Below are 22,930 nucleotides of genomic sequence, written 5' to 3'. Positions count from 1 at the left end.
CCAAAATGTTGCAAATGTTCTACAGGTCTGTTGTTGAAAGTGCAATCAGCTTTGCAGCAATCTGCTGGGGCAGCGGCATCAGAACCAGAGACTTGAAAAGAATTAACAAACTGATCAAGAAAGCCGGTTCTGTGCTTGGAGTAACTCTGGAGCCGCTGGAGTTGATCATCAAAAAAAGAATTCTGTACAAGCTGACGAAGATAATGGAAGATCCTTCACACCCTCTACACAACGCCGTGACGAAACAACAGAGTGTGTTCAGTGGGAGGCTTGTTCAAGTCCGATGCAAGACAGAGAGATACAGAAGATCCTTCCTTCCAGCAGCTATCAGGCTGAAGAACAAAGCCCTTAATTAATTATTGTGATTGATTTACTAAAAAAATTACTACTACTACAATATTGAATTTCCCTTTGGGATTAATAAAGTATTTTTCATTCATTTCATTCATTCATTAGTATTAACATAAAATACAAATCTCCCACATTTTGCTACCAGACTGTTTTCATTCAAAAATTAGTTCTCTTTTATTACAATACAGGATTTAATATGAAGTGACTGTCAAATTGAACCAAAAATATAAAGAAACATGCTGACAAAAATCATAAGCTCATGCAGTTTGGTATATTTTTCACAAATTTCTACAGCAGATTAACCCACACACCAAATATCACAGGTACTACATAAAACCTAAGTTTAACAATGTGAAAAAGGGTATAAATCTTAACTAGGCTTTAGACCTACAAGCAGTGCTATGGTTCCAAATGTGAATAAACACTGTATTGCATATATATTTCAGTACTTAAAAGCTTTAACATGACGCAACATATGGGAAAGGTGGTATGCAACATTAAACAGGCTCCAACCAATATAAAGTCATAGAATAGATTTTAATGTACAGAGTACAGAAAGATTAATGTTGCAAAGCTGAAACACTGTTGGTAACAACCAATGATTTTATATATATATATATATATATATATATATATATATATATATATATATATATATATATATATATATATATACTTGAAGCATATTTCTATTTTACAAGCAGTTTTTAATCAGCATTTACAGAAGAAGGTGATTATTCTGACTGTTGTAGATAAAAGAACATATAGACACAGCAAATACTGCAAGATGTGTATATTTTAAACAATTATTGATATTTGTTTTAAAAACTTGTGCAACCATTCCCTGTGATTAACTCTAAAACAAATAACTAAAACCGCCTTAGTTTGACTTAATGTCAACTCTGAACTGTAATCAATTCAAACTGGCATGCACTGAACTGTATTACATTACGATTCCATTATCTTGCTTACAGGTGTGATTTTCAGACAATGGGTTATAGGCTGTATGCAATGCTTTTTGGTAGATGAATCAAAAGCTGGTGATTTTTAACACCAGAATGTACCACAAAGCTCTGCGCAGCCAATGAGAAAATACCACACACACAGAAAGAAGCAGCATAGAAAGAAAGCAGAAGGGAAAATAAGTTGATGAATGACATCTCAATGAGAAGAAGAGTGACCTCAAAGAAATCCCACCAAAGGATAGTAAAGATCCAGTGCAAGACCAAAATCATGCAGCAAGTGAGATGGTATCATTGGAGGATCTCTAGCTGAGAATACAAGTCTTTGACTGGGAAGCGCTTGCTGCTGCTGGAGGGAGGAAGGAAGGATGGAAAGGAAGAACGGAAGGAAAGATAAAGATAGTTACTCTTTAAAATGAAACCAATAAAACCACAAAAGTTTGTTTCCTTTTTCAGCTGAAGCATTACATTTTAACTCAAATGTACTTTGAACCCAGAGTATAGGGCATTTAAGATTTATATGGTAATTATATCCTTAAAAGAAGAAATGAACAGTTTTATTCATCTTTGTGTGTGTGTGTGTGTTCATCTGAAAGTATCTTACCTTGTTTAGCAGCGGCAGCTTGCTGAGCTGCCTCCTCCTTGGCTTTCTTAGCTTCCTCAATAGCAGCTATTTTGGCATCGTGCTGCTCCTTCAGGGCATTCCACTCCTTCCTGTTGTTCATCAGGCGGTCTAGCATGGGGGTGATCTCCACATGGAAGCGACTGAACTCCTGAGATTAATGCAGTGTTGTTAGATCCAAACTGTTAACGTTTAATCATATAACAGATGGGAAAGTTTTGAAATTCTTCTTGAACTAAAAGCAGTCTGCTACTATGGTTGGTAAACTTAAAGGAATCAACTGTTTGAGTGGTTTGATGTCTCACCTTGTACACAAAAGCGCAGACGAAGTCGATGAAACCACACTGCAGCTTTGGCAGCTCATCGGCTTTGTTTCTGTCCATCATGGGCTGAAGAAGAGAGAAGTAAACTCATCACTGACCTGAATACTGTAATTTCACATACTGTGAAATCTGACTATAAAAAAAACAAAAAAACCAAAACAGGGTTATTCTGCCACTTCATGGAAGACTTGAGTCTTCCATTTTCTTTACAAAAGTAATACCTTCATCCAATCAAGTTGAGACAGTCATGGACTTTTTATTTTTTCAACCTCTCAGAATATCAAAGTCATACTTCTGAACATTGGCAGAAATTTATTTTTTTCTGAGACGTCCCCTAACGACAGCTAATTCAGCACCCGTCTTGCATCCTGTCTCTTCTCCGAGCTCTCTCCAGCTCAGTCAGATGTTGATTCTTGTCTTTTCTCATGTTCTGCCACTTCCTCTAATAATATCTTGGGTTTCTTTGCTGAATCAGCAACAGTGCAGGTTCAGAACAGCCTGTGTGTTGAAATCTAGCTGACATGTGGCATGGTGTGGTTGGTGTGAGCCTTGGGGCACTGTAGGACAATAATTGATCCAGGAATATATATATATATATATATATATATATATATATATATATATATGTCACTGTGCCATCAAAACTCATCAGCAACGCATATTCTTAAGCTCAGAAAGTTACATAGTACTACTTAAAGACAAAGACTTCAATCTTCAAAGCTCTGCAATGAGAACCTGATTTGCTCATGGTCGTAAGCTATGTTCTTTGGAAGCTGCTTTTCTTTCCAAAGTGGTTTCTGGGCTTGCTCTGACCAAGGCCTGATTTAGAACCACTACTTTCTGCTTTGATGGTCAAAACTCCAAAAACTGGTACTGGATTAGCACCAACTCTTTTCTTGGCCAAAGCACAGAACACTAATGTTGGGAGATGGGTGAAGAATTAGGATGATCAAACAAATGAACTAAAATGTTGTGACAGACATGTCTAAAATCCAGAGACAGTTTGGAATTTAGTCCAATTTATTTAATGGACAAAAAAAAATGCTTTTCTAAACTGGACTGATTATATTAAGACAACTATTTGGTGGGAAAGAAATGAGTCCAACAGTAATTTTTCTTGTCCTCTCCACCTCCAAATAGTGGAAGTAGATGGCCATCCTTCCCAAGTCTTGTTCTGAAGAACGACTCATTAACAGGCTTTTTTTTAGAGCCTGAAAATGAGGTGTTTAGGAGTTCTACTTGATTTTAATTAACTTAAACCTGCAGGGCAGTGGCCCTCAAGGACCAGCCGGTTGTAAAGTGATGTATTGAAGTAGACCTGTACTGGTTCCATTTTGATGCAAAATGGCAACTAGCCCTGAAGATTTCTGTCTCTGTTTCTTTCCCCCAAGATATCCTAAATGTAAAACCACAGATGTTCTCCACTAGTTGAAGAGCCTGCTTTAATACAGTATATGATGACACTTATTAGGTGTCAGCAGGCCAGCTGATTATTGCACTTCCTGGCAGCAATTTAACTTTTCTCTGTATTTTCTTCAAAACATTTTAGATGCTGGATTAATGAAAGAGTGGCAACCAAGATATCTTTGCTTCTTACCTCCATCCCCTAATAATAATTTTCCCTGTTGTATTTACGTGTTAATGCTTTTCCCTATCACTAATCCAACCACCATGTACTTTGTGTCTGAAAGCTGTGGGGGAACATGGATTTTCTATATAGGTTGATGTGAATATCAAATTTTTCAGTCTGTTTAACTTTTCAATTCATTTGCTGCATTGACAGATGTAAGAAGAAAACTGACTGCAGAGTCTTTAAACACTGCAGTAAATTTCTATCTGTGACAGTTTTCTTCAGCTGAATGAAAAGCAATGTCTGCAGTGTGCTGTGCCAGTTCAGCAAACTTTGTTTTAGACATTTAGACATTTACTGAATGTTAAACTAGATTCATTCTGTCTGTACAAAAGAAACCAAAATAGATTCTGGGTTTAGGGTCCAGATGAAAGGATTCTGAATGCTAGAAGTAGGTCTCCATCCTTAGGTTGTCAAATCAAATCAATAAGTTGAATGAACTATGTAGCTACAATAGCCTCACATTAGCAGCCACATACAAACTGTTCATAAAAGATGTGAATAGCACGCTGAACTGTGAAATCCTGTGAAAAGATCCTGCTGACCATAATTACTGGTAAAATTGCACACCTACATTTCCTGATAAAACTGCATGAATTTGCCTCTGCAAACTCCTGTTAGACTGTCGTGAGTCACAGAATCCACTGCTGCAAAAATACAAACTGATCAAAATGAAAAGTTTTCCCTGCTGACAGATGCTATTAAATCCAGAGGACTGAGAGGTTAAAGAGTGTAGGATGGTGCTTCTCTCATTCCGAGTGTCTCAGGGACACGAGGGAATGAGACGGAGCAAGACGAGGAGAACCAGAGAGGGTATGGTCGGCTGGGTCAAGGCCACAGTGACCGAGCTTTCTGAATCACTGCTCCACATAATGGCTTCTACGCTGCTCAACACTGCCTCCATAGGGAATTTAATCTCTTTTCATTTTTTTGTCTTCTAACTGCATTTCTGTCTCTTGTTTCTTTCAACTCGACTTCCTAAAACTCAAAGAAGAGGCTTGTTCTCCCCGAGTCCTCCCATAAACTCTTCCTTCTCCTACTTTCACTGAGAAAAAAAAGGCAAAAATGATCAGTTTTAAAGATGAACATCCCCTTGAGGACTTCAGAATTACGGCATTAGTTTAAATACAAGGCAATGTTCCCATTTTCCAAAAATATATTTGATCTAACCATGAAGATTCAAAAGTTATAAATCTGATTACCCACAAAACTACAAACAGCATTCCAGAGGCTGAAAGATAAGGGTGTGCTAGATAAGGAGGTGGGGTGTAGGGGGCTTCGTAGCTATCACAACAATAAAGCTCTTTAGGGAGGTTGGAGTCAGGTGACAGGCTTACAGACAAGCCATTAAAGAGCTGCCCAACTCTGCCAAGAGAACGAGCCATTGGTTGTGGCTGAAGCAGAGTGACACCACCTGGCCGTGACTGTTGTTCGACTGTTGTTCGACACTCAAACAACAGTTGACACACACCTAGGCTTGATCAAGCTGTGATGGGTCTGCCTCAGCAGAGGGTGTACTGTGACAAATGGCCAAAACACCCCATGATGCTGAGTTACACACTTGACAATGTGTCCCAACGGTGAAGCTTTATATCAGCCCTCAGGCAAGAATGGTGCAAACTGTGGGGACGGCAACATCTAGTTCTTTCAACAAAACTTATAAGCTGCCAATTGAAAAGGAAAAACAAGAGCTCAATGTGTTACTCTAAAAAACAAATTTATGACGGGCTATTCATACGTCCAGTCAAACACTAATTATCAGATTTCACAGCTTCTCTGGTGACGTCAATGGAAAATATAATCAAATATCATTAATACACAGCCACAATTTAGTAATACGGGGGAATAAGATGATCAACTCGTGGTCACATTTTATTGTGTGTAAAATGTAGCCACAAGATAATGGGTGAGCTCCTTTATGTCTATAACACATGCATGTAACATAAATAATCATTACTTAAATTATTTTATTTTAATACTGGGATGAATTTTAAAGATGTAACCGAGATTACTGGGTTCATCTAAATAAACACTTTACAACAAAACAACAAAGATGAAACAAGACTGTTCCCCAAAAACTTACAAAAACTTAAGGCTTATTCTTGCTCCCTTTATGTAGGTAAATAGGAGCATCTGTGTGAAACATGGTCAAACGTCACTGCCCACACATTCCGTTGCATCCTCTACATCAGCATGCTTGTTGGACACCACATCCGTTAGAGAGCAGCGCAGCCATTAAATACATCACAGCTTCTTCTTTGTTCCTTTCGCTGGTCGCATGTCAGCTTTATTGTGCATGAGATAAAAATAAAAAACACTGCCCCCATGGTTTCTGGTGGTAAGCTCTGTTTGCTACATCAGATAAAAAGAAACACTAAACCTACATCATCAGTTCCAGTTGTTTGTCTGACAGTGGAAGATTAACAATGTGACAGGTGCACATTACTGGAGATCTCGTACTTTAAACCAACAACCTGCTGAATAACTGCATTTTATTCACAAGCAAAATACTTATTTCCTCAGAATGAGGGTCAGCTTGGTGTTTTAAAATGGAAGTTCTAATAGTCACATCACCCCAATATACTAATAAATGTGATTGTTCAGAGAAAGAGAGAAAAAAAAAGAGAATAATAAAGCTCCACATAAGTGTGGACCCTTCACCATGTTTGCATGTATAACTTCATCCGTCAGCTGATGATCTGCATCAGTAGAGTATCTGTGAGGGCAAAATGAGAAACAGTAGCTGTTTCACATGATTTACTCCCAAAGTCCCAGGAGCAGGTTAGGTGTTTGGCATAATTTACCCTAATAAGACTGAAACCTACCTACCATTCTATAAGCAAGCCTTGGTTTGTTGTGCACCCCTTGAACTTTTTTTTTTTTTTTTTTTTGCAATAAGTTTTGACTTTTCACTGCAGGAAAAGCACATTAACTGATTAGTTCCCTTTACTGGTGCAGTAAACCATGACTATGAGCCAGCATGCAAAACAGCAGGACATCCACCAAGTGGAACACAGTAATCATTAATACACCTGGGCACTTCATGCTTTAATGTGTAAAAATGTCAAACCAAAGGCTGAAGAAATGCTGGGAATATGACAACGGTTATACTGTATATAGAATTATATTTTAGTACTAACTACACTTTTGGTAATTAACTTGCTGCTCAATCTGTTAAAATCACTTAATGATAAAAGATCCTTTCAGCTACATAAATTCCATTTGTGAAGCCTCATATTTTAGATCTTAGTCTGTTCTGCCTATGCAAATCAATGCACATTTAAGAAATGCAAAAATTCTTAAAGATGGTTGTTGGAGAAAGAATTCAGAGTTGCAGGAGGAGAGAGGACATGAGAAAACAGTTTATGCATTCCCACTGTTTTGAATGCAGAAACCTGGGACTAATATGAGCTCTGGAAAGGTTGCAATATTTTTGAGACCACCCTGAACCTTGCTCAGGGTGATTGCAGCTCTGAACAGTCCTGATTAGTCGGGGACCCCCAATGTTTCATTTCTACCACTCTAAAACTCAGTCATTAATACCTAATTCAATCAGCTGGGGAGATGGAAAACACCTCAAGCTGCAGGAGTTTAGTAAGTTTCCATAAAAATAAACGAGAAGAGATAGATCTGGTTGATAAGCAGCTAAAAATCACTGCAATTAAAGTTATCCTAAATCTCAATAAAAATGTGCAACATGAAAAGATTTTAAATTAATGGAACTAAGGTATATTTTTGTGTTTGTAGGCTGATCAGATCAGCCCTGTACTGTAGTAGCTCCTTCAGAACAGACAGAGGCAACAGCAACAAAACATGAACCTGCTTTGCGGTGGTTATGGTCTGAGGTTCAAATAAAATTAAAATCATCAACAACCCATAGAAGTGTGCAACATGAACATAGTTTGAGTTATTGGATAACTGGTTAACTGTCTGTAGGCCAATCTTATCAGCAAGCTAGGGCCAACACTCTAGCTAGGAATATTGGGAAGGAGCAACACACTTCAGCAGACTTAATTTGCCAACATTAACCTACACATACATTTCCAACCTTAAAACTCTGATGGTACTTTTGACAATTATTATTTACATATCGGGAAGCGTCGCTGTCCTGCTGTATCCCAAAGCTGAGAAACCGTACATCACAACTTTGTGTTCCAGCCCGGAGCATCATGTGACAGCTGTGCTGTACTTTACGGCACCGCATCACACAGCAGCAACTGTATATCAACCAGGCAGCAACCTCCGATGACAAAAATGTGAAGCCAGTGTGGAAGTGCAAAAAATTGAAGTTCACCTCTCATCCACTAGGGGTTGGCTCCAAAACAGAGTCAATACCCATAGACTCTAATTTTAAGACCAACTTCACAGCAGAAATAAACATGTTTAAAGCCTGGTACCAAAAACCATTTTATGATTAATATGTCAAGTTTACCTTCATGACAACTGTAAAGGGATGAATTTTTTTTCTAACTCATCTGTTTAGATGTTATTCAATCTCGAAATTCGGCATAATTAGGCAAGGCAAGGCGTGTCCTTTTGATTGACAGTTATCCAATATCCGCAGCAAGAAGGGAGAGTGTATCACAAACGCAGTTTTTAGCAGGCTAACAGTGTGCCTTATCTTTATCCCACCTACTCTTGTTAGATGGTTAGCTCACGTTAGATCAAAGTTGGCTCAGTTAGCGCTTAGCTACAGTTTGAGCTCAAAGTTTGATGGGTGTCAATCATCCACCCCCACCTTCAAAGTACCCCTCTCAGCTCCACCTCTTTGCCCATTTTTGGATTTTCCGGGAATGACAACACGGGTGACACTGTCAAGATGGCGATGGTGGGAACCGCCCAATGAGCTTCAATTCAGCTCTTCAGAAACCTACAGGTGACGTCACGGAGGCTCCGTCCATCGTTTATATACAGTCAATGATATCAACACAGTAGCTGTTTTGAATGTCCATTATAGCGGATTCAGTATAGAAAACAGGACTTAGTGGCAGAATTGAGGAAAAGAAAAAGAAAAAGGGGCAGAGCAAGAAATAATACAAGAGTCAACATCAGACTGACTTTTACTGGTTATAGAGAGCTCAGAGAAGAGATACGGTGGATGCAAAGTTAGCTTTCATTAGGGGGCACCAAAGTGTGAAAATCTGCCAAAGTTCAGTAGTGCCATTTTAAATCTCAGTGGAAAAGCAAAAGAATCAGCACTAACACCATTTAAGCTTCTTAAAAAAACAAATAGTTAATGTTTGAGTGCTGTTGGTTAAAATGAACCTTTATGTCAATTTAATGAGAAAAGCACCCTTTCTCTGAAGCATTTAGAGTTCTTACAATAGGTTGCTGCTCCAGGACTGTCCTCTCCAGGTCTCCCTGCTCCCAGAACTCTGCAGCCACAGACAGCGCCACCTAAAGGATTAGTCAAGATTTCAGATTTTAATACATGTCAGACTTTGGTTCATGTGATGTACAGTGTTTTATTACACCACATGAGACTATACAAATCTGAATTTCCACCGTGCTGATTTGAAGCAAAACAAATTCCTTCTATTTATAGTAAAAATTATCCAATAAAGTCTTTTTGATGTCCCATAAATGAAAATGGTGTTCCCACATCATGAGGCAGTTTCAGCTTTTGTGTCTTGATGAGACGAAAATCCACCCCCCCCCCCCCCCCCCCCAAACCTAAAATGAGATCTGATGAATAACATGTACATTTTGTATTCAGAATAGAAAGCTCATTTTTTGAAAGTGTTAGTCATCAAGCCAGTTTTCAGGGAACAATTGCCACAAGGCTGGTGGAGCCTGTACACAGATTCTGCGTGGGAAGCAGAACTGGATGAAAAGTATAAAATATCACCTATTAAAATGTCAGCGGAATATCTTTCTCAGAGCAGAGCGGCTAAGGCTTTTTGTCTTCACACAACATCTTAGACAGGGCTGTCTATCATCAGGGAAAATCTGAGAGAGATTTCTAATGCAGGTAAATAATGGTTTTATCAAGTTACACAGTAATAGATGTTCTTTTCAAGTTAACAGTCAGTGGCTAAAATAAGTTCTGCTTTTCTATTCTTACATGTCTCTGCTCATTATCATCAGACTGGAGGTTTTCATGCAACAGCTACAGTGAAGAGTTGACCTTTAGGGGGAGAGTTAGTCATCAAGCTATTTTGGAGCACAAGTTGCAGGAGGAAGGGGTCATCAGATACTGTAGATGCTTATCCTGACAGTATGTGTGGGATTCACAGCTGACTCACCAGGTGCAGAAAAGGGTGAAATGAAAAACCTTGAAAATTTCTATTGCATAAATGAAAAGACGAGAAACCCAAAAGCATATGAAACTTGTTTTCTTTTTTAGCTAATCAGATAAAGTTATTTTTATAACATCAGCTGATCTGTTGACTAATGTTTGACATGATAAAGTGGATTTATGGATTACTTTCAAAATGTAGCTGAGAGTCAGCAAAGTAATTATTGTCTGATGTCGTGTACCACTGAGTAATACAAGTCTTGTGATAAGGAAAATGTAATGGGGTTGAATCTGAAAATTATAAGGGCAAGCTGATTTGGACGGTAAGAAACAACAAAAAGTGCTAAACAAAATTATCCATTTTTTTCTGGTGTTCCTTTTTTAAGTGCTTTGCAAAACTCTGACTAGGGATGTCAGCTGTTTGTGACTGTCTAAACATGCTAATCTTTAAAAAACTACAGAGTGCTGTATGAGAGAATAACCTTAATTTCCGTAATTTCAACCATTCTGGTTGAAATTACGTGCTCTTTGGCAATCTTAAACATTTTTGTTTGCATTCTCTTGCAAACAACCTCTTTGAATCAGTTTGTAGGTAAACAAGCCAATCTTAGAGCAAGCTTTATATTCCACGTCTTTAGGGCTGGGAATGTAGAGGTCTTGCACTTCTGGTTTCTTTGATAGACAACCTTTATGTCAACACTTGTAACAAGACTCAATTTTCTCTAGAAGCATGTTCATGTACTCAAAATTAGAATGCAAATCAGTAAATATGTGAACACTCTCTCACACACACACAGTGCCGCAGGGGAAAGTGCAGCTGTTTGCACTCATGTATTTTGTGCATTTGTCACAAGGCTTTACTGAGGCTCTGTAGGAATTTTATCTTTGTTTTTAAAGTACAATTTTATCCTGTTCATTTTAGCTCATGTGTTTCAATTTTTAAATAAAAAAGCTACATAAGCTACAAAAAGATTTGAGCTATTTGGGGTGGCTAATTGATGCTAGTTGCTGTTGTTTTTCTTTTAGCCAGGTAGCTAGCAGCTTAATTCCACTTCAGTTTACCAGACTGTATCTTTGCTGGTTTATCATGTTCTAAAAAAATGACAAATTACTTCACAGCTTTAAACATGAGTTAGTTTTATTCTAGTGTATTGAACTGCACTGCACAGATGATTGCTGCTTTGTTTTTAAACTAGACACTCAGCTACTACCAGCTCAAGCGAGATTCAAGCTTAGTTCAGAGCAAAACGCTGATATTTGCCATTTTAGTTACCCCCAACTAGTCGGGAAGGAGTTGGCTAGCAGATGGCCCATTACAGTATAGACTTAGTGACAACTTTCAGCCATGAGTTCACCGCATTCTCTAGATCAGTAGTGGAACCTTTTCAGTTTGTGTTATATTGATCAAGAGATGTTAAAGCTTATCCAATTTGAGACATTTTGTAATTCACAATTCACCAAAACATGCTTTTATCTAGCCTACAGTTCTTCAGATTTATTTGCCAATTTCTTTTCTTTATATATACATAAAATTATCTTTATGTCTGCACTGACTCAAAAAATACAAATAAATTTATTACGAAGGTAATAACTCTTCAGTCTGAGTGTGTGCAGATATGGATTTGAAGCATATGTTCTCAGGAAATTGCAGATAAAGGTAAAAAATAAATTAAAAAAGACCAATGAGCGCTGGCTGTCAAGCAGCCAGCTATGCTTGCCATTCATGTTGATGTGGCAATACTCGCAGGCTAGATGGTAATGTGTATATTACACACTTGACTTAAATAAAGTGCTGAGCCTGCCAGGTGATGAGGAGAATGAAAAGCAGCAGGTTGCTTTTGATGCATGAGGCCGTCAGGAGCCTCTGCAGGGAAAAATGGCAGTGCTGACAGGATGTCACTGTCTGTCTACTTTATCTTTGGTCCCCCTCTCACATCGCCCCTCCTGAGCCTGGGCGTGTTATTACTGAGAACAGACAGATGTTACTAAGGCTAGAGCGCCACTTCTTTCTTACTACTACCTTTAAGTATGAAAAGCACCATGTAAAAAGATGTTACATGGGCCTACCTTGCTCTGGATCTCCCATGGTTTGGCGATGGCAGAAAGATCACAAGCAGTCATCATCATGGCCCTAAAAACAACACGATTGAATTAGTGTGTCTGCTTATCCATATTGACATTTATCAATATTTGTTATATTTGCTTACATGACAATTTCTTTGCGAGTGGTCTCCAGCATCATGTATTTGGTCCAGTCGTTCCAGCTCTCATAGGTCTTGGACTGGTCCACAATCTTCTGAAACATTGTCCTCTTCCTGCAATGTAATAAACACTGAAACTGCTCTGTTTGATTTAAATCGGAAGGTCTTTAATGTGTTAATTATGATTCATTTAAAAAAAAAAAAATTAACACAGTTTGCATCCCAAACAACACAGAAAGTTTGCCAATGCAGGATTTCCATTGCACCACAGTATTACCACAATGCACATGTCAGAGCTTGACCTTTATGTTTAGCAAGTTTTTAGAATCCTATAGCGATTCTATTTCAACATAGTGAATAAAGACAAATGTAGAGACTTTGGCTATGAGAGTTTTAATTCCCCTTCAATTCAGAATATTAAATCTTCTTTAAAATGACCTTGTAAACACCGTATTCAGAATGAAAATGACCATTCCGCATGAAACATGAAAAAATCTTTTCTGGTTATATTGGAGACTTTAGGAGACTGACATGAAAGCATGTGTTTACTCTTCTCAATTAGCCGCGGTACCGCCATAGGCCCCTCCCCCTTCCAAAAGCACTCAACAGCCTCAGTCCTTGTGCTGCATCAGTCCCAGCTCCAGAGCAGATGTTCATCTCTGCTCCATGACCACTCAAAGCTGCCTCTGGCTTAGGGCTGGGCAATATATCGAGATTTTCAAATATATCAAAACTTTATCAGACAAAATATAGAAGGAGGGAATATTGTTTATATTGAGATAGCTTATTTTGAGTTAAAACAATATTTTCTTTTGCATTTTGCACAGCTGTATTTTTGTTATGGTCATTGAAAAGTTTTTTTCATTCCTTTTGTTTTAGGAGCATTTAATTTAACACTTTAATTTCAGTAAACTGTTTCAATGCACAATTGCTGCCAGTCCTTAATAAAAGTTTATTTAGCACTGAAGGCTGTAAATTAGAGCTGTCTCTTTGGTTACTTGACCAATATATATATATATATATCAAGATATATATCGTATAACGTGATTCAGGTAAAAAATATCGAGACATAATATTTGGTTCATATCGCCCAGCCCTACTCTGGCTGATCTCTTTTGATGCCTGTTAATGAAGAGTGTGAAGGAAAACATTTAAAAAGTTAAAAGTAGCCTACTGTAAGATGTTGTACACTCTTAATTAGAAAACAGGTGTATTTGTTAGTTAAATAAATGGCAATTTAACTTTAGGTCTGTTAATTTTTGGCCAGGGACATTTTCTATTTCTTTTTCTGCTGTTTTGGGTGCAATTAAAATGCAATTTAATGCATTTTTCCAGGCAATACTGAAGCTTGAGTTTACAATAATAATGTCTGTGTCTATTATTTGATTCAGTCGTGCACTAAAATTCAAATAAATTAAAACATTGTGCTTTTTGAAGCAACTATTATGCAATCAAAATAAGATTGAGATTAATTAATTACAATGCCTCTAATAAGACAGACAGACAGACAGACAGACAGACAGATAGATAGACAGATAGATAGACAGACAGACAGACAGACAGACAGACAGACAGACAGACAGACAGACAGACAGACAGACAGACAGACAGACAGACAGACAGACAGATAGATAGATAGATAGATAGATAGATAGATAGATAGATAGATAGATAGATAGATAGATAGATAGATAGATAGATAGATAGATAGATAGATAGATAGATAGATAGATAGATAGATAGATAGATAGATAGATAGATATGGCCTTTGTTTTTGTATTAACTAGTATTTACTACAACTTGACATAAGATGTAAAACAGATTTTCTGTTCTTTGACAAATAGGAAAGTTTTAATTAATTTATTAAATGTGAAATATGTTATTAAAATTATGTTATTTTTATCTTCATCGAAGAACACAGAAATGAGTTTTATATGCCTTATTAGCACTGGGAAGACTGATAGATGCAATTATTTCAAGCCCGCTGAATCTAAATATTACTTTGGAATTGTTCTGTTGTACTGACTTGAAATAGAGAGCCAGATCAGTGGCGATGATGGCGATGTCCATGAGGTGGATAACGAGGTCATGCTGACGGCGGTTCAGATTCTGATAAATGTTCAATGCCTGAAACACAAGAGAAAGGCAAAAATAGAATGATGATGCATAAAACCAGAATACTAGACACTTAGACATCCAGGATACTATTCATATTACTTACCTATGAGAAAAACTCTAGAAATTTTACAAATTAAGTGAATTTAATGCATTTTCTCTCTATAAACACCAAAACAAACATGAAAAATTGTGATATAAAGTAAAATGTGAAGCTTTCAGCATAGATCAAGCTTTTTTTTTTTTTTTAAACATTACAAAGCTCCAAGCCAACACTTGTGTGAAACACTGTGGAATGATGGAAATATAATCAACAAACCATTATTTAACTGCTGTTTTGCATTACTTTACATTACACAGGTGTCCAGGTGTGCCCTAGCTCTGAATGCATGCAGAAAGGCCACCATACCTCATCTCTTAGCAAAGTCTTGCCAAAGTCCAGATGGTGTCTCTCCAGGATGGAGGAGCCATGAAGCTTTGCTAGAGGATTACCAGACCTGGAAACACACACACACACAGCCTGATGGGAGGTTATACTGTGATAAATCATGCATGTTGAACCTCAGGGTGGGTCTGGCCTGGCGTGGCCACAGCTAATGGTGGCTTTCATTAGCTCATCCATCAGCAGGTGGAGTGGAGCAGCTGGAGGTGTATCTGCTCAATATCAACTAACTGATGTTCCCAATGTCTGACATTACCTTCACCCAAAGAGCTGATGTCACATCATCTGTACGTAGGACAGAAAGACTGATGGCTGTCACAGAATTAAAAAGTATGATGTCTGCAAATTTTAATGAATGGAACTTATAAAGAAATCGGGTTGTTTTAGATTTTTACTGGTTAGAATTTAATGACATGGCATTTTTAGATGGACACCACATTGGGTTAATTAGTGATTCTAAATTGATAATAAGCATGATCATGTGTGACTCTGTCTCTATTTTGGTCCTGAGATGATTTATGTGACCTGTCCAGGGTGTATCCCGCCTCTCATCTAATGACAACTGGAAAAGACTCCAGGACTTTAGAATGGGATTAAGTGGGTATAGAAATGTAAAGAATTTCTTGATACAGCTTTGTAACAACCTGCTTGTGATTTAGTCATTATTATATGTTAATAAGTGTCTGTAATCTGCTTTTTATGTTCTCATTTCCAGGATTCTTGACAGGATTTGTGTTTTCCATTTTTAAATTGTACTTATACATACTTCTATGTAGTCCTCGAAAGCCAATCATAACAGTATTGCTGTTACAGATTAAATATGTAGTTATTTTAGATGTTGCTGCTGCATTTAATTAAAAAAAATACATGCAATAGTAATTTTTCTTTAAAACTGATGTGATAGCAGACAAACAGCTAAGTGGGTGTTGTCACTATATTCTTTAAAAGCAGTGGGAACTGTTTAGACTGTCCTGACCTCTTGCTCAAATTGTCATTGTTAAAAAAAGGTATTTAAGAGGATTTTATACAGAAAAAAGAAAATCTATGGAATTTGGGCTAGATTATGCAGAAACAAACTTTGACAACTCTTGTTTTTAATATGCTTATTCAGACATTTAAAAAGCTGATTTCATACCTTTCCTCACTGTATAGAAATTCAGCTTTGATGTCACAACACAAATATCAGCGTCATATGTTATTTTATGCAAACACTTAAAATAACTTCACACTTGCACACAGACACAGATGAGCTCATATATTTATGTTTACATAACTTCCTGTACACACCAATTGTTAAATACTTATGCACAGGTCAGCTTGCATATCTAAATAGAGTTTTGAGACTCCTTTCAGGCCCTCGCAACTTCTCACGCATGCTGCATTTAGGTGATGATGGACAACTGGGTAATCCAGATTTCCAAAGCTTAGGACTTGAAAAGGCTTTGTTTCCTCCTATGCATTTTTGGACGAGTGAATTTCTTTTAGTTTTTCTAGTTAAGAACAACTTGTTATATTGATACACCGGCTGTGGTATCTATAATATTTAATATTTTTTTATTTTTTATTTACGATGATATATAGGTAAAGCATGCTGAATTTACATATTACCTATAAAAATGAAAAAAAAAAAAAAAAAGTCACATTTTAGTATGTAAAATCATAATCTCATTGCTCTTCACTCCTCCCTTACTGGAGCGCTTACTTCATCTGGTAGAGGTTGTTGGTCCCTCTGTGGTCAATATCATGACAGAAGCCAGCAGTCACCATGGCCATACACTCCAGGTCTGTGTAGTAACGCTTCAGATCACCTGTCTGAGAAGAATCCGGAAAACAGCAGACACAGAGAGAGGAGAGGTTATTAATGGGGTCAGTTGTTTATATGGGAAGTCATGAAGACATTAATTCACAGCAACACATTTATACAAAGAAGCACCTCACACACAATATCTGTAAAGGCTGATTGGGTTCTTTATACATGTGAACAAAAATCATGCTCACCGGTTGTCTCATTAATAACTCACACTTCATTTGCAGATTCACTCCATTACCTCTCTCTTTTCTCTCACCTCTAAACACAGATAAACACTCCCACCATGCATGATCACACATACATACAAGGGGATGATACAAGAGGTGAATGAGGAGGAAAACAGGAAATCGCCTTGAATCAGAAAAAAGAGAAGTCGGGTGTATGGCAGAGAGGAGAAAGGAGAACAGGAGGTGAGGGACAGATGAGCACTTGAAATGAAAGAAGATGGAGTGATTTAGTTTATCTGACCATCAGGAGAGTGAACATGGTCTGTCCAACGTTGAAGCCATGTCTCCAGTTGTGGTACGTGATCTTCCTGTATCCTTTACTGAGAGAGTACATGAACCTCACCAAGACCTGCAGGAACAAATTTCATGCTTTAATGTTTAGATTTTGTGTTCATATAACAAGAAAGGTTTACATAATGATGTTTCAATATTTAATCATCTACATGTATAATAACCTCTACAAATGAAACATTAGCTTTTTAGTCTTTCTGCTAAAACGTTTAAATTAAATCCATCAAATTGTGTGCAAACAAAATGGAGATGAGAAAAGAGGTCAATCTTCAAATGTCCATCAGTTCTAGTGAGTTCTGGCAGTTGAGGTTGCTATGGCGATGGTAAGTGTAGCATGCTGACCAAGAGAAAAAAAAAAAAATGCCACTGACACAGTTCTGCCACTGTGAACACTGAAAAGTGTTCAATAGGATGTTTGTGTGTGGTACACAAGATGTGGGTAAACCGACAAGTTCGAAACAGTCACTTACAGCAGCAACAAGGAGAACAGGAAATGACAGGACTAAAACATAAATAGAAAAAAAAAGGAAAACAACTAAAGTTGTTACACTCTACAGTTACACTGTGAGGAAGCAGATGCTTTATGGGAAAAAAAAGAGAATAATATAACAGATTCTGCTAAAGTGAAAACTGATGGCTGAAGCAGGACATTGAACAATTTTGAGTCGGTTATAAACATAATTCGGTCTGCTTTAAATGAGTGTAGCTACTCGTCGCTCAACGCAGAAGACGGAGAAATATTACCAGAAATCGCAGGGGCAATGCTCAGCAGAATAGCGGACATGCCAAAGACACAAACCAAAGAAGAAGTAGAAAAGAAAGATAAATAAAAGCAGAAGAAAAATGAAGGCGATAAAAAGTAGAAATTTACGCAAGCTTTTGAAGAAAGCCTATGCGAGTGTTTAGGCATTTGTTAGTTGGAAACAACCTTATAGCGATACATTACTTCCGCCAACCGGTGTCTGAAACTGACATCCAATCGAGGGAGTAAACTCTGGATTCAGCAATGCCCACTAGTGGATGGATTAATTTAACAACCACGGCAACCTAAAAGACACAAGGGCAGGGCAGAGTTTAGAGTTCACCTCTGAGTACCGATGTCCATTTTAGACAACAGCAAACATGGCGTCAGTTAAGAAGATCATCATCATGTTCATTCTCAGAAAGAGACATAAAAGGAGGAAGTGCAGTAATCGCTGGTGGTCTGTGCGGCTATTAAATACATTGCAGCGGCTTCCTCTTCTTTTTTGATTCTTTTCTTTTCTGGTAATCCTTTTCTTTTTGATTCCCACTGATTCCAATGGTACCTCATTTGCTCCATCAGGGTACGGATCCTCAAGGGCCCCAAAAATAGACCAAATTATGTACATAACTGACGCAGAAGATGGACAAAAATGCTCTGTATCCATTGTTTGTGTAGAGTATAAATGGGGCATTAACTCATACTTAAGGTCTCTGAAAACCATTTTTGTCTGACATATGTACTGGTGTTGAGATTATAGGTTGGTAGTCTATATTGTAGGTGTTTGCAGCAAAGGTTCTTTCAAACAGATGATGCTGTTTTCTTAATTTGCTTTCGTTTTGTCCATTGGCACATGCTTTCTTTCTCCTAAATAAAAAAAAGGGATAAAGTAAACACTGCTGCCCCTTTTATCATATTTTTCAGTGACAATAGTTCATCCTAAATCCGCGGGGAACATTTAATCTGGTCAGATTCTTGACACAAACGGGAATCAGCCTTACTGGAGGATATTGCAGCCAACTGAGGTGCAATTTTTGTATGTTAATTCCACAAAGGCCTGCTAATGAGCTAATTAACAAACTAAGCACCAACCTCTCTGGGAATGTGAAACTTGTCCACCACTTTCAGTTCATAGTACATCTTGATGCCGCACTTCACCAGGTCCAGCTCACTGTGTTCGAAGTCACAGAAGTGAAACTCGAAGATCTCCGCCTTCTTTGAGTTTGGAAGAACCTCTGACTGTGATAAAAAAAAAAAAAAAAAATAGATAAACACCTTCAATTAAAACGGAATCTTATTACAATAATTTTAATTGCATAATTTAATACGATTAACAAACGATTAACAAATATAAAGGGAGAAAAATAAAATCCACTTTAATATCTCTTTTCTAACTTCTGTTTTATTCCTGACTGGTCATTCGGGCTGAATGTTTTGCTGTTTACCAGAATCTCTTGGAGATCCTCCTCCTCGCATTCATCCGGCTCCTTCCCCCACCTCTCCCTGGTGTTCTGTAGAAACATATATCATCAACACTCACCTTGGATGAAACGGTACGCCATCAATCAACTCCTTCTTGATCTAAGGTCAAACCAGGTGAATCTTTCAGCTTTCCTTCTCTTTCTGTCCACTGACAAATCACCTCATAGAAAACCTGACAGCTTATTTCAGCTTATAGATGATGCTCACATCTGGTTTATATCACATGCATCAAACATCTGGTTCCAAATGGACTGGTTTGGTTCTGTTCACCACAAATCTCAAGACATGGCCTGTTATAGAAGATAACTATGAAATTCTTAACTGTTTAATAAAAATTTAAGAGGTCAATTTAAGAGAGAGAGAAAAAAAAACTTTAAGCCAACCATAAGTGTAACTGTGTGGGGAAGTCCTTGAAAATGTTTGGAGAATTCTTGTAAAATTAAAAACAAACTGAGTTGCATATTATTCTGTCTGTAATTAATTTAAATAATGGCCATCAGGCCTTTCATCCATATTTACTTACTAACCAGAACGTTCTGGATTTCATCCTTGCGACATTTGACGTGGTACATCACCATGTCCTGGAAGATGTCCTTCCTGTTCTCCAGCTTGTTCATCCTGTCATAAGTGTCAGTGTTCAGCACAGACCAGCCCAGGAACTGGGTCAGAGACTGGACACAGATGTTAAACAGATTTAATAAGCTTGCACTGGCGGCTGGTGAGTCAAATAGAAAACACAGATACACAATCTGTACACTAGTCTTCCAAATATTTCCAAAAGAAAAAAAAAAAAAAAAAAAAAAAAAAAGCAGCTCCTGCAGTGGGATTTTCTTTTTTTTTTTTTTTTTTTTTGCATTTATTAAAATATATCCAAGTTATGAATACATAACTTGAAGCACAGGTTTTCCACTTCAGTAGTTCTATTACAGGGAAAATGTTGTTAGAAAGGGCTGTTCTAAAGCAATTAACACTGGTCTATTGATTAATGAGCTCTACTGAGGTAATGTCATCACTTCAGCTCCTGTTTTTGTTTTTGTTTTTTCCAGTTTTTTTATGTAATTGCAATTGTTGTATTATTTAAAAACTGGTTTTATAACTATAAGACAATTCTGCATGCCTACATTTTTATTTTCATTTATTTATTTATTTTGCAATATTTTATACTGATGTTGTAGGTATCCTTCATAAAGTACTGGTATTTTCAAAATGTACACAGTAAATATACTAAAATATACTCACATGTTTACTGTCCACCAATCAAGTTCTAGCTGTCTGAATTAGATTTAGGCATAAACAACTCTTCTGAAACAGCAAAGCAATAAAAACTAAATGATAAACAGGAAATGCTGAATTTATCCTTTGAAGGAGGAAAGCTAAGCCTCCAGTGTTTTCTGTTTTTCTGAATTCTGAGATGTGACAGTAACGTCAGTAAAAAGCCTGCAGGCCTAGTGATAAATAATACAGATGCTCTGAATGGCCTGTAGTGTATTTATAAAGCAATGACTCAGTGACACACACACACATACACAGTGTGTACCTCCATCAGTGTTTCATCCATTTCATCAAAGGGTTTCCCATCCTTCCTGTTATAGAACGTGGCCACACCCACTATCTCTTCTTTCTTGTTGACAATTGGCATAGACAGGACGTTCTTAATGGTCCAGCCAGAATCATCCAGCGGCTCTGTCTGCACAAAGACACACAAAACACACCTTATTTATGAATTAGAAAGTGACAGTGCAGATCTGGTCTTTTTGACTCTTGTTAAAGATTAGATTTCTTCACGTCACCATTTTCACAGAAGCAGAAGCGAGAAATAAGTGTCCCTTTGATGCATGGTGAAATGCTGCACTTCACCACCGAGGACAAATGTCTGGGAAACAAAAACAGCTTGAAGAACTATGGAAAAGATATTTTATATAATACTCACAAAAACTTTGGGATATTAAAACAGCTGAAATTTATGGAGAATATAAAAAGTTGATGCAACACTGACATTATATCAAGGACATTTAATTAGAACCATGCAAAGGTAATTTCTTCATCACAAACAATTTACTGAAACAAAAGCTCTCAACAGTGGTGGGAATACCACCACATAAAATGCCAGTATGTCAAATACTTGATGTGTACAGTATGATGAGAAGGACTGTTTAGATTCAAGCTGTCCCTGAATCAAAGCATTTAATGGTTGATTCGTGCTTCAGAGACGTCGTAATTTGCAGTAAACCATCTGTAAAGAACAGCATGTTGTGCAATAAATACTTAAACAGGGAAAAGTTGTGCGTGACCGTTCAAATGTTTAGAGAAAGTCCAAGTAAGTCCACCTATAAAAGCTAAAGTGAATTTTAGGTTAATAACTGACTGCATGATCCGTATTTTAGTCAAAACTTATTTTCAAAGTGCACGCTACCACTTGGAGTTTGTTTCTTGCAGTAAAGGACATTTTGGGTCTGATAGCATATAATTAAAAAATGGTGAGGAAGACTTACTAGTGCATTCCTGGAAAATTAGATAAAAAAAAAAAAGAAAAGAAAGGTTGCGCCCATTTTACCTGGAAGCTGAAAAACTCATCCTGAGCTGCATTCATGATGTTACAAATCTGTTGGAAAAATAAGAAGCAAGAGCAAAAGTTTAGAACAATGAAACTTACTGAAAAAAGATTCACTGTAACGGCTTGATTTTGTTTCCCAATATAATCTGTAGAGCTATAATCTTGAGATGGACAGATAGAGAAGGCAGGATAGAAGAGCAACAGCAGGCTCAGCTGTTGGGAAAAGCTCCCTGTGATTAATTAAACCAGCTTCAGAAATTACAGTTATGTGTACTGGCAACATGAGGCAGCAGTTTTCATTTCCACTTCAGTGTTCACACTGACAACTGTGTAATAAGGCCTAATAATGTTGGGCTCGTTTGACCTCCAGCAGCTTCCAGTGAAGAAATAAAACCAAAGATGTTCTTAATAAAATCAAAGACATGTTTTCAGAAAGAAGTGACTGATTTCAAAATCTGATAATTCCTAGATTTTAACATTGGTTTCTATTTAATAAACTACAAATAACTTACCAAAAAGTGGCAGTTTTTTAAATCTTTAGGCTGTCGTAACTCAGTACCACATAAAAGGTGTTTTCTAAAGATTCAAAGCCTTTTTTTCCTGCTACCTAATGGTGTCAGAGTAAGAATGGGTGACATAACATGGCCTGGACCAGTATGTGTGTGTCTTGGAAATTTTGGAAAGCCCGTTACAAGAAAAGAAATGTGAAGAGGAGAAGTAAAAAATTCTTTAATCTTAAGTTTTTATTTGGCTCTGTAATGAAATGTTTTGCTATATTAACTGTTTAAATAATTGTAGTTCATTATTGTATTATTATTATTATTATTATTATTATTGTATCCACTAGGGGACAGAAGACATGTATAAGATGATGTACAACAGGGTTTTGAGCCATGTTTTGACAATAAAGTGATGCAAAAGGTCTCCAAAACTGTATGTG

At 37.2% G+C, this 22,930-nt stretch overlaps 1 protein-coding gene across 3 annotated transcripts in view; it reads right to left on the bottom strand.

The window, feature by feature from the left end:
* Positions 1–1,046: 1,046 nt before the first annotated feature.
* The window catches only part of pde6a (phosphodiesterase 6A, cGMP-specific, rod, alpha), a 36,602-nt gene continuing 14,718 nt past the window's right edge, over positions 1,047–22,930 (bottom strand). For 2 of the 3 annotated variants that reach the window (XM_041990361.1, XM_041990362.1), the window contains exons 10-24: positions 21,991–22,038; positions 20,974–21,123; positions 19,964–20,107; positions 19,400–19,465; positions 19,047–19,193; positions 17,163–17,270; positions 16,587–16,696; positions 14,852–14,939; positions 14,354–14,454; positions 12,334–12,441; positions 12,194–12,257; positions 9,211–9,285; positions 2,241–2,324; positions 1,918–2,086; positions 1,047–1,662 (exon numbers count right to left, since the gene is read on the bottom strand). In XM_041990361.1, coding sequence (XP_041846295.1) covers positions 1,619–1,662; positions 1,918–2,086; positions 2,241–2,324; positions 9,211–9,285; positions 12,194–12,257; positions 12,334–12,441; positions 14,354–14,454; positions 14,852–14,939; positions 16,587–16,696; positions 17,163–17,270; positions 19,047–19,193; positions 19,400–19,465; positions 19,964–20,107; positions 20,974–21,123; positions 21,991–22,038 — 1,506 coding nt within the window. In that variant the 3' untranslated portion in view covers positions 1,047–1,618. The remainder of the gene's footprint in view (positions 1,663–1,917; positions 2,087–2,240; positions 2,325–9,210; positions 9,286–12,193; positions 12,258–12,333; positions 12,442–14,353; positions 14,455–14,851; positions 14,940–16,586; positions 16,697–17,162; positions 17,271–19,046; positions 19,194–19,399; positions 19,466–19,963; positions 20,108–20,973; positions 21,124–21,990; positions 22,039–22,930) is intronic. The other variant, XM_041990363.1, reaches the window with a different exon arrangement.

The sequence above is a fragment of the Melanotaenia boesemani genome, chromosome 7, assembly GCF_017639745.1.
Source record: "Melanotaenia boesemani isolate fMelBoe1 chromosome 7, fMelBoe1.pri, whole genome shotgun sequence".
NCBI classification, from domain to species: domain Eukaryota; kingdom Metazoa; phylum Chordata; class Actinopteri; order Atheriniformes; family Melanotaeniidae; genus Melanotaenia; species Melanotaenia boesemani.
The sequence above is the reverse complement of the archived record's forward strand: the minus strand, read 5'-3'. Positions and strand labels throughout refer to the sequence as shown.